At 39.7% G+C, this 13,975-nt stretch overlaps 1 protein-coding gene across 1 annotated transcript in view; it reads right to left on the bottom strand.

Moving 5' to 3' along the window:
- kcnk10a (potassium channel, subfamily K, member 10a) overlaps positions 1–13,975 on the bottom strand; it is a 31,070-nt gene that overhangs the window by 9,548 nt on the left and 7,547 nt on the right. Inside the window, exons 3-5 of the mRNA XM_020091676.2 lie at positions 5,113–5,230; positions 4,001–4,161; positions 3,075–3,267 (exon numbers count right to left, since the gene is read on the bottom strand). Of these exons, the coding sequence (XP_019947235.1) occupies positions 3,075–3,267; positions 4,001–4,161; positions 5,113–5,230 (472 nt within the window). The remainder of the gene's footprint in view (positions 1–3,074; positions 3,268–4,000; positions 4,162–5,112; positions 5,231–13,975) is intronic.

Raw genomic sequence — 13,975 nt, 5'->3', positions numbered from 1 at the left:
CAATGGCAGACACTTCGTAAACGAAGCTGTCAAACAACTCGGCCCTCATCTTGGAATGGATGTGCGAACACACTGTGCATATCAGCCAGCCAGTGGTGGAGCTGTGGAACGAGAGAATGGCACACTCAAAACTAAGCTTGCAAAGTGCTGTGAAAGCACAGGTCTCACATGGACAAAGGTCCTGTCTCTGGTGCTGATGTATATGAGGATGAGAAAACGAACCAGGTCTAATCTTTCACCTTATGAGAGTCTTTTTGCAACTCCTCCCCACATTGGTGTGGGTCCTTCACCCTCTTCTCTTCCATCCACAGACTTGTGTAATCATGATATGTTGTCCTATTGTTCTAAACTGACTAATGCTCTTTCAGACATCAGGAAACAGGTGACATCTTCCTTTCTTCATCCAGCGAGCGAACCACTTCACAACCACCATCCAGGCGACTTGGTGGTGGTCAAAGACTTTCAGAAAAAGAACTGGTGCTCACGCAGGTGGCAAGGCTCCTACCAGGTGCTGCTCACAACCAACACTGCAGTGAAAATTGCTGAGAGAGCCACCTGGATCCATGCTAACCACTGCAAAAGAGTACCAGCTCCATCTGAACAGCTGACGCCTCCAGCTGAAACCACACATACTGATACTCCCACAGGTTGAGAATCACTGAGAGTGTAATGTGATTAGCACATGAGCGTTCTGCCACAACAGAACGTACGCAATTACACTGCTCTCACCCAACTCCAATAGCAGGAAGAAATTGCCTGACAACTGAAACCATGGACAGACCATGCCCATGGCTTTGTGGCATCAGGGGCTCACCTTGCATGATATTTGTGATTTCCTTGATAGTTGTTTTGCCCATTATCCTGCTAAGACATATCCCTGTTGAAGTGTCGGATGATCTAATGAACTTCTCTTTCCCTACAGGACAAAATTACACCAGACACACACACTTGACTAGACACAAGAGAAGTTATTCAAGACACCTTGACCTGTACAGTGCTACTTGGGCCCTGTCATGGATAGAAAGGAACCTATGGTTTCAACACATAAATTACACTGTTCGCACGTCATTTAGCTCATCGTGTTTGGTCTGTCAAGGTTATAAGACTGCATTGACTATTGTTTCTTACCATGATGATGGCTTGTGCAAATCTGAGGGAGGGAAAGGCAAGACAGTTTGCCCCCTAGACTGCGTTATTGTGCGCGCATCTAGACAGACACATTGGCGGTATAACAGCACTCTATTCCGTACTTGCCCTGACGTCAATTAAAATGCCAAAACCACCACAGATGGCCTCTAGTAAATTTACAATTGCACCCAATGCGACATTCACCTGCTTCAATCGGACCTACGGTAACAGACAAGTAGGTGCCACTTCATTACCTTGTCACAAAATCCACCCTCTCTACCCTCCCAAATCCGCTAGTAATCCCCAGTCCTCTAAGGTCGGCCTGGAAATTGAAGAGGATGGCAGTTATGGTAGAAGATGGAAACGCAATGCTTTTGATGGTGGTATTGGGCCGTATCCCAATCTTATTTGGATTTGTGGTACTACCATACATCACCTCACTACTTCACTACTGCTGCTGTAACAGGTCTTGCAGAGCAACTGTCCCCCACCTCCCTTATGACCTAGCAAAATAGGATGGCTGTTGATTTGTTGTTAGCTGAAAGAGGTGGTGTATGTTTCATGTTCGGAGATGCCTGTTGTACTTACATCCCAAACAACACAACACCCGATGGTTCTGTCTCCAGAGCCATTGCTGCCCTAGAATCCCTCAATAAAGAATGGACGGACGATTCGAAACTAGACTTTTACATTTTTACACTTAACTATCCAATGTCATGACTGTTGCTATGCACTTGGCAGATGTAACATCAGAGTTCTTGTCCTTTCTTGATGATGATCCTCTTGTTGACCCTGAACTGGGCATTAGCAAACTTCTTTCATACAGAAGCAAGAGCAGACAGCTTCCTGTTTCAACTACACTACAGGTGGCTTCAGTTTTTCATGCTATTACTCAGAAACAGTGGTCTCTTTATGTTTCCTGTTTACGTGACTGTATAAAACCTTCTTCTTTCCTTATTCGGGGTTGTTCCACTCTGAGCATTCATGCTGAGTGTGAAACCCTCTGCAGAGCCCTATTAAACCCCCAAAGATAATTCCGGTCTGAGAAACTCTTTATCTCACATCTCGAGATAAATTTCCACCACACTACATTCAAATCTTCTACATAAGACATCAGCTGCTGCCTGAGTTCTCCTTTCACGAGCTTCAAGAAAACTTCCATCACACCACTGAGTGGTCATCTTTACAGGTTAGAGATGCCAATACTGGATTCTACTTTAATAATACTTCAATAATCAGCTGAATGTCACACTAGTGCAGTGAGACTTTCATCACACACAAACTTCTTCTAATGGACACATCATCAGTGAGACTGAGGCCAAACCTGAGCTGAGCTGCTGTATAAAATAAATGCATGGGCTCTGATATTAACACAAAGGGGCATGTAGATGATTTACATAATTGTACAGAAAACCCGGACGGTTTAGAACTAAACAATCCACACATGCTTGAGAGGTTTCATCCTTGTCATAGTATTTGAAAGCAGGGGCGTTGCCAGGATTACAATTCATAGTGCACAAAACAACAGTTAGCTTGTAACATTAGTCTCAACCTGCTCACATGAATACTCATCAAGCAAGTGAACAAGCAAGACTGATTGATTCCATTCATGAGCTTATCTGTCCATCTTTTTATTGTGGTTTAGCTCAGGGGTGGGTGGCTGGGTGCCTGAAGAACTTTAACTTATAATAACACACAATCAACGCGTCAAGGGACCAATAACAAAGCATAAAATACAAGGAAAAGGGTGGCTCGTAACTGCATCTTTATCATTCTAAACTATATCAAATATGTTCTTAATTAGATTTTTTTCTACTGTTATTGTCAAATAAAAATATTTTATAAATAGATTAATCCCAAATCAAAATAAAACTCTGTAATCAGGAACTTCAAGGTCAAGACATGCCAATTCAAGAATATGTTGACAATGACAGAGCAGTCCTTACCTGCCACATAGTCACCAATTCCAACTGTTGTCAGAGTAATGACCACGAAATATGTGGACTCCAATGCCGTCCAGCCCTCAATGTGTTTGAAGATCACTGCAGGGATGGTGACGAAAAGGATGCAGCCAGCCAGGATGAAGAGGAGGGTGGAGGCCACACGGATTTTTGTCTGACTGATCTGGTTGTGTTTATTCTATCAGAGAGAGTCAGAGACACACATAAAGCAGTGTAAACCATGACATCAGTCTCCTTTTCAGAAGCCCTCTGATTGGTCTCCCAGAGAGAGGTCAGTGATGCAACACTGAATACAATGAGAGGAGGATACTGAAAATGTCCCTGAGTAGGATGAGAGTCATTTATTTAATAGGAGACCTTTTATTTATGTTTAGCTGTTCTGTCCTTTTGTCTTCTTTTTCTGCTGGAAGTAAAATGAGATTCTGAAACTAAAGACACAGATCATACAGTTTTGTTTTTGTGTACTTGTGATGACAAGTTCAGCTGTCTGTGTAGCAGAAGAGATTCAGCTTGAATTAACACAGCTGGCTGCATACTCCATTTGTAGCTTCAGCTTCACAACCATCTTTTTCTCTTTGCCCATGACTTAGAACGGCTTTGAATTGTTTCATTACCAGAGTGCAAAAGGAACTGTATCTGCCACCATGTGTGCTAAATTGACAGGTTAATTTTTTAGTCTTTCACATGTCCCCTTCACAGCTGTCACTTCAAACTCACCTTATATTTACAGTAGGAGTAGCCCGCAGAGACATCTGAGCAAATTGTGCTTTGTGTGTCTCACAAGTTAATTATTACTGGATGTGTTTTCCCGCTGTGTGTTACTGTGCAAACAGATGGACCAAATAAAAAATGTCCGTAGACTTTCTACACAGCTGAGTCATAGATCATAAGACATTTACAGTGTGACTCACCCGGAACATCTTCTCCACCTTGGCAATGCTTTTGACAAATATGGTACCTAGCTGGTCCCCAACCCCGGCCAGCAGGAATCCAAACAATGGGATGCCAAATATTGCATACAGAATGCAGAAAATCTTCCCTCCCTCAGTGCTTGGGGCAATGTTACCATAACCTGGATGAGCAACAGGAAACAAAAAGCAAACATTCATTCATCAGCAGCCACAATATGCTAAACAAATAAGTTTCTGGTAAAAATCAATATGTGTGTTTATTGAATCGGATTAAATTATAAAATCAATTTGATGATACTGCACTGGTTTTAAAAATAGCATCATATGAGGTAGAGAGCAGGGTTGAGGCAGACTTAATATTATTTTGGGTTATGTGTCCTTATGGCCCAGGTAATGCATCTACTTCTGCGAATGCAGCAGGAGATGGAGCTGTCTTCCAGGGAGGCAAAGGGCAGTACTCTAGTGCCCCCTATATAACTATTGGGTGTTGCAAGTTATCAAAGCGACCACAGCTGGCTGTTGGTGAAACAAACCAGAGATGGCAGTAAAGCACTGTTTCAGCTGTTTAGTCATTTGTGAAGGATGCCTGGTTTCTGAGTAGACTGAGGTTTACACACAGGACTCAAGCAGAAGGGAGATATTTTCTCTCTTGTTCTTTTTATATTCATGATGTAGCACTTCCCCTGAGCCACAGCTGCCCCTTAAACAATGATTCTAGGTAAGGAGTTAATTTTGATGATAAGAGTGTGGACATATTTTATACAGATGATGTTTTAATTGGTGAACATGAAAAAGATCTGCAGATTCTGCTGAATATTGTTGAAAATAAAGACAAAACACACAAATAGTCGACTTTCAGGAAAAAGGCTTTGAAGGGAAGTTCAGTTGTTTTAAATTTTTTTGTGTTTTGTGGTTTTCTGTTCAGGGTAAATATTTTGTATTAACACTGAGCATATGAAAGAGGCCTTGGATGTCGGATCAAAGAAAGGTAACTCCTGTCCTTAACAGCACATTCAGCTATTCAGTGCATGTGCCCCACATATAGAAAATTGGTTTGCTGATATATAACTTAAGCAAAAAATATAAATATATATCAATAATGATTACAGTACCAATGGTTGTGATGACCGTTCCAGCGAAGAAGAAGGCACTACCCAGATCCCAGTGACTGGAGTTGTAGGACGTGTCACCAATGGGACTCACTCCGGCATTCACAGCCTCCACAGAGTGCTGGGAGGAAAATCAGAGACAGAGCAACATAAGAAAAGGCGACCACACCCACGAATATACAGGAAGTTTACCTGCAACATCATTGTCTGTATAGAACACCTTTTGGTTGCAGTATGCAGAAGTCACTGATGGAAGGCAACATGTTCACCATAGAGAAAGCTAGCTTCTCAACTCATTTAAAGAGATTCATATTAAAGCTGAAATCTCTATGCTAACAGCCACAGCACTAGCTAACCTATCTTGGTTTTAGAAAGTTTCTGAGAAGAAAATTGTGTTTTCACTCACTCTGTTTAAACCGTATGTGTTCATTGGAATAGCTCACAGGAGTTACCAGGCATATTCAATTAAGCTTACTACTTTTTTCTACAGATAGAACATCTCTGGCTATTTGTAAGATGTAAGCCATAGCCTGTTTGAAGTAATAAAAGAAATTACTGTTGTTCAAAAATGTTCATCCATGTTTTTGACAAGCAGTAATTATGTACTGTTCCATATTGGTCTTTTTATGCAACCATTTTCTGTCTTTTTCTGTACAGAATTTTCAAAACCCTGATTGCATAATGGCTTAATGGAGTGTGTGTGTGTGTGTGTGTGTGTGTGTGAGAGTGAATACAGTGACACTTATTGAAAGGTAATACAAATAGTATGTTTTTAAAATGAATTTTGAGTCACTATGATTCATGCTAGAATGCATAAAATAATTGTAACAATGTTATAAAACAATGAATGAAGACATCCGTTTTGGTTGGTTATTACATAATGTTACCATATTATTACATTTCCGTAAAAAAGAGAGACATTTATTACATATTGTGGTCATGCTGTTTATTACGAAATGTGTCAGATCATTAAATAATGCGGGGGTTATTATATAATGAAGTAAAAATGTATTACATTTTTAATTACATAATGAGTTCTTATTACATGATGAGTTGTTATTACATAACATACAAAAAATAACTATGTTTACAAGATTCATGAGGAATGTTTAACACTAATGGAGAGGTGTATCAATGTTTAAGATAATGTCTGACAGATTAAAGGGGTGGGGGCATGGAGGGCAGCTGTGCCCACAAGGGTTGGACAGAACAACAGGAACACAATCAGTTGAGCAGGTTAAAAAAGCACTGACCTTTTCATTAAACTGTCAAGAGAAGTATTCAGGAAGACCACTCAATTCAAAGGTTCACAATCATTGGCTCACTCTCAGCTGTGTGACTCTAACATTCAGTCAAAACTGATCACATTCATATTAATGTTACTTCTGACACAGTCCATGCTTCCTGTTCTGGATGACTTTATTGAGGAGTAAATGACATCAGTGATATTATTGATAAACACAGCTGGCCGTTCAGATGCTGTCTCCCCACGAGGATCTGCCGCTGTGCTGCTCATACTCTCATTCATTGATGGTGACATTGAATATTTTTCTCAGCAATGGCAGCGTTGCCTTGGCAATGCAAAGGAGCTAGAGACGACTGCATTCTCAGGTCAGCTTTGCTGCTGTGCGGTCACTGATGTGTTGAGTATGAATTATGGGTATTGATTTTTTCTGCCTGCTTACAGGTAATGCTTTGCTGCTGACCAATCGGTTTGCTGTGCTGCTAAATCCCTAACCAACAGGAAATGCATTTGTATGGTCTAAATTGAATCGACCTTTTACTGCTGTGGTGGTTTAAAGTTGTTCTGAGTGATTTCTTCCAGCTCATGCAGTCTCAAACTGACCGTTACAGAATACTTTGCACACACTTTGATAACAGCTGCTGTATGTGTCATACTGGATCTGTAGCTTAACTCCTGCTTATTGCATGTGGTTAACTAGAGAGGAGGTCTGGCTTGTAAGGACTTCTCTGCAGAACCTAGGTTCAGTTATATTCACCTTGCTGCATGCTCACATAAGATTAACAGTAAAAAACTTCATTTTTACTAATGTATATTTAGGTGTATATTTTATATTATTTGATTTTAATACTTTAGTTTAGATTTTATTTTATATAATTTCTATTTTTTATTTGAATGTTTTTGCAAGTTTTAGCATTGCTGGAAGGGAGCCTGTGACCCAAGCATTTCATTGCCAGGGACTGCTGAATGTAATTGTTGTGCACATGATAACTACAGTGTTGAATCTTGAATTTTGATGGTATTTAAAGGCTATTAGAACATTATTGTGAACTAGATTTTGGTATTTGTTTTGGTATTGGTGAGCTCTGTCAACAGAATGCTTGTCACTGTTCAGATTCATTAAGGCTTTGCTCATACTAACAAGTTCAGGATTTTGAAAATGATGAAAACCGTCTCCGACCACTCAAGCATTTTAAGGCTGTGCATATCGGCTGAGAACTTCTCAAAAAAGAGGCTCCAAATCTAACTGCACAACCAATTGTTATAAATGGTTGATTCCGTCACTGAATCGTCTCTGGCTGAAATAATTGTTTCTTTCTTTCTTACAGCCTAATGTCAGAAATGACCAAACTAAACGGATGAATTGTGTTGAATTGTTTCATTTAGTCCAGTTCAAAGATTTGTAGACTGTACAGGAAAACTTGTAAAGATTTTATTTTAGCTCACTGATAACATCATAATCCATAAACTGTTATGTTCTCTACTGATTCCAACTGTTCATCTGGTTTGGTGTGTTGTGATCATTTTTCAGCCACCTCTGCTTCTCTTTGTAGACTTTTGTTTCCTCCAACACAACGTTCAGCTACATTCCACTAAATCAGCTCTTTCCTCACTCAGCTCAACATTCAATCACTGTAAACTGATGACCATGCAAACATACATTTATTACAACTCTGTTGAACCACAAAGTATGTGTATAAGATATATTTAACATAAGACGACTTTGATTACAATTGGGCCACTCTGTCTTTGTCCAATCCTGTCTTTACTGGTTTGAGATGTTCAAATAAAGCTCTACTTATAGAGAGCTGAAAAAAGTTTTAGATTAGCTGAATTGAACATAACCATCATCGTCATTCTACTTGTACTGAGGTCACACCTTTCAAGGGCCTGCAAAGGGAAAGTCCTCATATTTCTCTGCCAGCTTATTCCTCCTGTTACATAACACTGGCTGCCTCTCTGTGTGTGTGCCCCTGCACAGCGTATGGGTTTAGTTGAGGTGCAGTGAGGAGGGGCAGAGTCGAAAACATCACTGATATCACACCTAGTGTCCATCCTAGCAGATGGAGACTCAGTGTGATGAGTCCCACTCAGCGTGGGACAGATCGCTGTGTGGCTGGCTGAAGGGCAAATACACAAGGACATAACTGAGTTGCCTCATTCACTGAAAGTCAGCCTCTTATCAAAAGTTCTACTTTGTCAGGTGTGTAGATCTGCTACACACAATTTGGGCTTTTTCACATATCATAGCAAATAAAGATTAATAACAATAAAAGTAGATATATTAGCAATGAAGTCTTTGTTTGTTACCCTGTGACCTGAATATCAGATAATGATAATTGATAATCTACCTACTAATTCAACACATCGCCGTCATTCTGTCTGTATGTGGAAAGCAAATCTCACAAACAGTTAATCTCATAAATTTAACACTTGGCATGTGTATTCTTAGTGGTCATGGAGTGCAGTGGGGAGTTTGGTGTGACTTGGACCTGCGATACATTCAATATTAATAAAAATGTGCCCGGCACTCTATTGCCATCAGTGGGGGGGGGGGGGGGGGGAAAGCATGCCTTAATGGTCACTCTGGACCCAAGTTGAACGTGTCTTCTTCGATGTCCTTCTTTGATAAACTAAAGCTACACACACATACACAGGCTGCAGACGGGTAGTACTTCTCTCAGTACTCCATGTTTCTTGTTACTTCATTGTTGAATAAGAAACGACACCCCACAAATCCAGGGCCACATATATAATATTTCATAAGGTTATTATAAAGACCAGCTCTTCGTGTGAGTTATAAGAAAGAAGCAGATGAGCAGAGGAACTATGACGCTTGTTGATCGGCGCCCAGTAAAGTAGTGGTGCTGCCAAGGGGGGGCAGGGGGCCACCTTGATAAAGTAAAGGCTGTTATATTTTTTGGATTATAGATAGATAGATATATATATATATATATATATAGATAGATGGATAGATAGATGGATTGAGTATATTTAATCTGGTCTAGTGAGTTCTGATATTGAGCAGTCCCTAATATCACTGCTCTGATAAACAGGTAAATGTAAGGCCCTAGATAGTGGTGCATGGGTTGCTCCATGCTTGCTGATGGACGGAGGGTAGTGCATTTGGTTCAGTACTCGTGCTTAGTCCCTCTGTGCAATGTCACCTTTTTGGATTTTTGCCAATTATTGATGACATTGGAAAAGAGATTCAAAGTCTTTTCTCTGTTTGCTAAAGAAATGAATAATTGAATAGTGTAAAATTGAACCGTCTGACTTTTCTGTTTGGATAACTTCATGAGTATTTACTTTAATAAATCGGGTTGGATCGAATGGATTATGGAAGACATGGCATTTTATTATCCAAGAATCTATGTTATTGTCTCACCTTGAGAGTGCATGTGTGTGTGTGTGTGTGTGTGTGTGTGTGTGTGTGTGTGTTTACAAGACCCAGTCAAACTTGGCAGCTGAACTGGTGTGTAACAGTAACTGAGTGTATTGTTATATGATGGGCTCAGCTGGTGTGGTATCTCTGTTTTTAAGTGAGATGTTCACTGGCTTGTTTGTAAAAAGGTGATGACAGGAATAAAAAAAGTGTGAAATTCATAAGGCTCCAGTGCTTTACTGTCATGTTGCACAATTTCTGCAATTTCGATCTACACAATAAATGATTTAGGCAAGCAGTAATTTAAGAATTACTGTGTTTTATTTATTTCCAATAAGTTCTTTCTTATTGACTGAGCTCTGAATCAGGGTATGTTTTGTAAATGGTCTGTATTTATTTATTTGATTAATTTTTAAAAACTGACATATATAACCCTAAATACATTTTACATTTGAAGTAAAAACACCAGAATACATCATTGCAAGGGAATGTTGATTTTGACCATGAAGCAAAAATGTTTTGGGGGTCCCAGATTCTTAACACAAATAATTTAGGATCCCAATCCCCAACTGGAATGGTGCTTGCAGACCATCTCTAAAAATATTGTTTAAGTGCATAGCTCTCAGCAAAATTGTCCGGAATTTTTTTTTTTTACAGTTGCAGTCCCCCCATACAAAGCTCACACGCTATGCATGATAGGAGTCTACATTATTGTCTATATTTGCACACTGCCCCCTGGTTACCCTCTAGTATTCAGTACAACAATGAATCAGGAGGACACAGCTGGATGTTGCTTCACATCAGCATCTAATATAAACAGACTAGCAGAACGGCCTTGCTCTATTATGCAGGTCTCAGGAGAATATATACTGGAATAATGAATCATCAACTTCATTGCATAGTCCCAAAGGAAACAGTGTGATGATGCAAACTAACAGTAATTACAGGAGGGACTTGCAGAGCTGTGTGTATTTCAGTGATGTCTGTGATGGCCAGAGATCGATTAGGTCACTTCAACCACATAGGGTCCATTGACAAACTCAGGAGCAGACTGCTTTATGTCTACAAAGAGTCAGACTAAGGTTCTAGACTTGTTTTTTTTGTTTGTGGCATGAAAAGAGTCCAGCTCTAGAGGAAGCAGTCAACAAGTCCAGGGGCCTGCAGGGCAGAGTTTATGCAACCCAAGAAAACTGCATCAAGCTAAGCTGTTTTTTGTGAATATCAATCCAGACAGTCCTGTTATTTTTTCCCTAAAATGTGTTTGTCCTCTTTGCTACCCCAAGAGTGTAGTTTTGGAAACCATACTAATACATTTCTATAATGCAGCCAAAAAGCACACAATCCCTAAAAGACAGCTACATTATTTGTACGAAAGATAAAAAATAAATGGAAATATTAAAATTTAAATCATTAACACAGTTCAATGCACTTCAAGCATGCATTATTATGATTACATGACATGGTTATTCCCGTGTTCATTTGACCTTTAGCTATTTTCCTAAATATTGGTGCTGAATTTTAGATGAGGAAACTGTCACCAGGGTCTCATGTTGTCTCACATATTAGCACACGCACAATGAAAATGGATTCCTAATTAAAACAGTGAAAACAACTTAATAATTGACAAAACTCTTCAAGGCAGTAGTCTTCTGCCAGTCATTCCTTAATCAGATACCATCTTAGGGTTAGCCAGTGAGAGCTCTACCTGAACAGGACTGCCAGCCACAAATCTGTTTCTGTTTAGCTGTATGCACATTATGGTTGGGTTTTATAAACATGCAAAATGTTTGTGTTCAGGCCTTTTGCTTAGTGTTTTGTGATATATTATGTATAAACCTTTAATAGCCATTATCACTAACAATAGGATTCCTCATGTTAAGACTAAAAAGACGATGAAGAAAGAGTTTTTGGAAAAAGATTGGGGGGAGCAGAATGATGCAGCCAGGAGGAGGCTGTGGCAGCAGCCTTTGTAGCCCCCAATCTATCCAGAATATAAAAAAAAACACTTCAGACATAGATTATCTAGTTTCCTTCAAGCATAGGGAAAGCCTGTCATTTCAAGTCAATCCTTCTTCTTGGGTGCAAGCGCTCTTATTTTTGAGGGTATTTCTACAGTTGTTGCTATTACCGCTGGACCACATAATAAATAATTAATAATGTGGCAGAATCATCATAACCTTAGGGCTTGATGTTGCCTATTTGAGCTAAAAAAAATTGCAATTATTACTATTTATATCAGTTATAGTGTTAGTAGGCCTTAGGCATCACAGCAAACAGCAAGAGAATCTCTTCAAGATCAAGATAAGAGTTGTGCATAAATCAGGTGGTGCACAGAGAATGTTGTGGTCCCAGAGATACAGTATATGCAGAAAAAAACTAACGCTGTACTGCAGCACACAGGAGATATGGAGGCCCTTAAAACTGCAGCTCCTTATTTTAACATTGTTTCACTGCAAGAGCATGCTTGTTATGTAGCAGCATCACACCTCCCAGCGCAATGATCTGAAATCAGTGAGCCTTAGCAGCCGCACTCAGCCTGTTTCCCTGCAGGCTGCAGCCTTTAGCTCATTCCCCAACTCATCTTCTCTACAATTGATCTGATACCTGATAGCTCTCTGGTTTTAAGCCATGTCCTTACTTGGTCTAAACAAGATTAATGAACACGTCAGTGTTTGCTTTTAGAACCAACATGCAATTGCGAAACTGACCCTAACTGTGGCATAAGTGAGATAGTGCGAGCTTTGTCAGCTATTTCTAGATTCAGGGCTATAGAAAAAGGCAGAGGGAAAGGGACAAGACAATCTGATTTGTTTAGTAACAAAATAATTAAATGCAATCTAACTCATGCACTATGGCTAGAGTAGACAGAAGGAAAAAGAAAAGCCTTAACAATTAAAAGTTGAGTTCTTAGCTAGGTCCTGTGAAGCACTGCTGTCGGTGCGTTCATTGTGGCACTGCTGGTGCGCAGTATCACCAGAAAGATAATTCAAGGGCACAGGAAACAGAAAAGTGCAGTGTAGCCATAGTGAGTGTTGTAAATGGGAATGTTTACAGTGCAGTTCTCTGAGCCCCTGAGTGTGTAAGGCAGTTGAATAAAGCTGGCACTAATCCACAGCAGCTTTCTACTTTCAGCTGCAGTGGTTGTGCTCTGCATTATCCTGTCCATTATCCTACAGGGTTTCACTGCTGCTGAGGCCAATAACCACCCAGGACAAACAACTGGGTGTTACTATGCTGCTTCACAAGTGGCTGTGAGCATTTGGCCATGAAAAACTCTTCGATAATTGTCTTTGAGATACATTTTATTTTGCATTAATTATCAAAACAAGTGGGGATGTGATATATGAGGAAAAGATAGGAAGATAAAAGCAGCTGTTAAAGCTGTTCAGTTGGTAAATGTGTGACATTGTTAGAAAACTGGTTGAAATATAATTTACACTTTTAATTATTTTTATTTTTTTAAACAAGCATATTTTAATTTAACTTGACATGAGAAAAGATCATTTTCATTAGGGCACTTCTTTATTGTCCCTCCATCTCAGTCTGAAAAGTAAAGATCAATATTGTTAAAATATTATTTCATTATGCTTTCTTTGATTAGACAGTCAGTGGTTGACTACACAGATGTTGAGACATCTTATATTTAAACATAATTTCACTGGTTCCTCACGCTGGTTAGGTGTTACAATGTTGGACCCCTCTTTCTGGAATTGAATTGAACTCCCCTGCCTTATAGTTTGGCCACACACACACCTTCTGCAGGGCCTCGCATACGGGACCCTCGCATACTTGGCAATCTGTTAATATGGTTCACCTGTCATCCACTTGATACAGAGGTTCTTACTTACTATGGATCACCTCACAACTAGGATTCATCATCATAGCATTTTGGAAAACTAGTTTTAAACAAGAGCTGCTCTTACTACGCTGTCAGACTCGTTTTGAAAGTCAATATCACCCTGTGCAACTTATCTTCCAATGTCCATCAATCTCCCTCCTTTCCTGCAGAATGGCTTCTTTTTTTTCATTTAGAAATGGTACATTTAGAATTAATTCCCAAATAAATTAAAAAAAACCATTATGGGATACATTAACATGTTGACTGAAAGCTGTCGGTGAAAGTCGCACAGCTGAAGTAAAAGAATACATTGATCTCAAATCTGAAGCCAAAAGAAATATCGTCAGACACTGAGGAGAGGGGGGACTGGCTGTTCCAGGAGTACCCAGCTGCAGCCAAA

Source organism: Paralichthys olivaceus, chromosome 19 (assembly GCF_024713975.1).
Source record: "Paralichthys olivaceus isolate ysfri-2021 chromosome 19, ASM2471397v2, whole genome shotgun sequence".
NCBI lineage: Eukaryota > Metazoa > Chordata > Actinopteri > Pleuronectiformes > Paralichthyidae > Paralichthys > Paralichthys olivaceus.
This window is presented reverse-complemented; position numbering and strand designations above follow the sequence as displayed.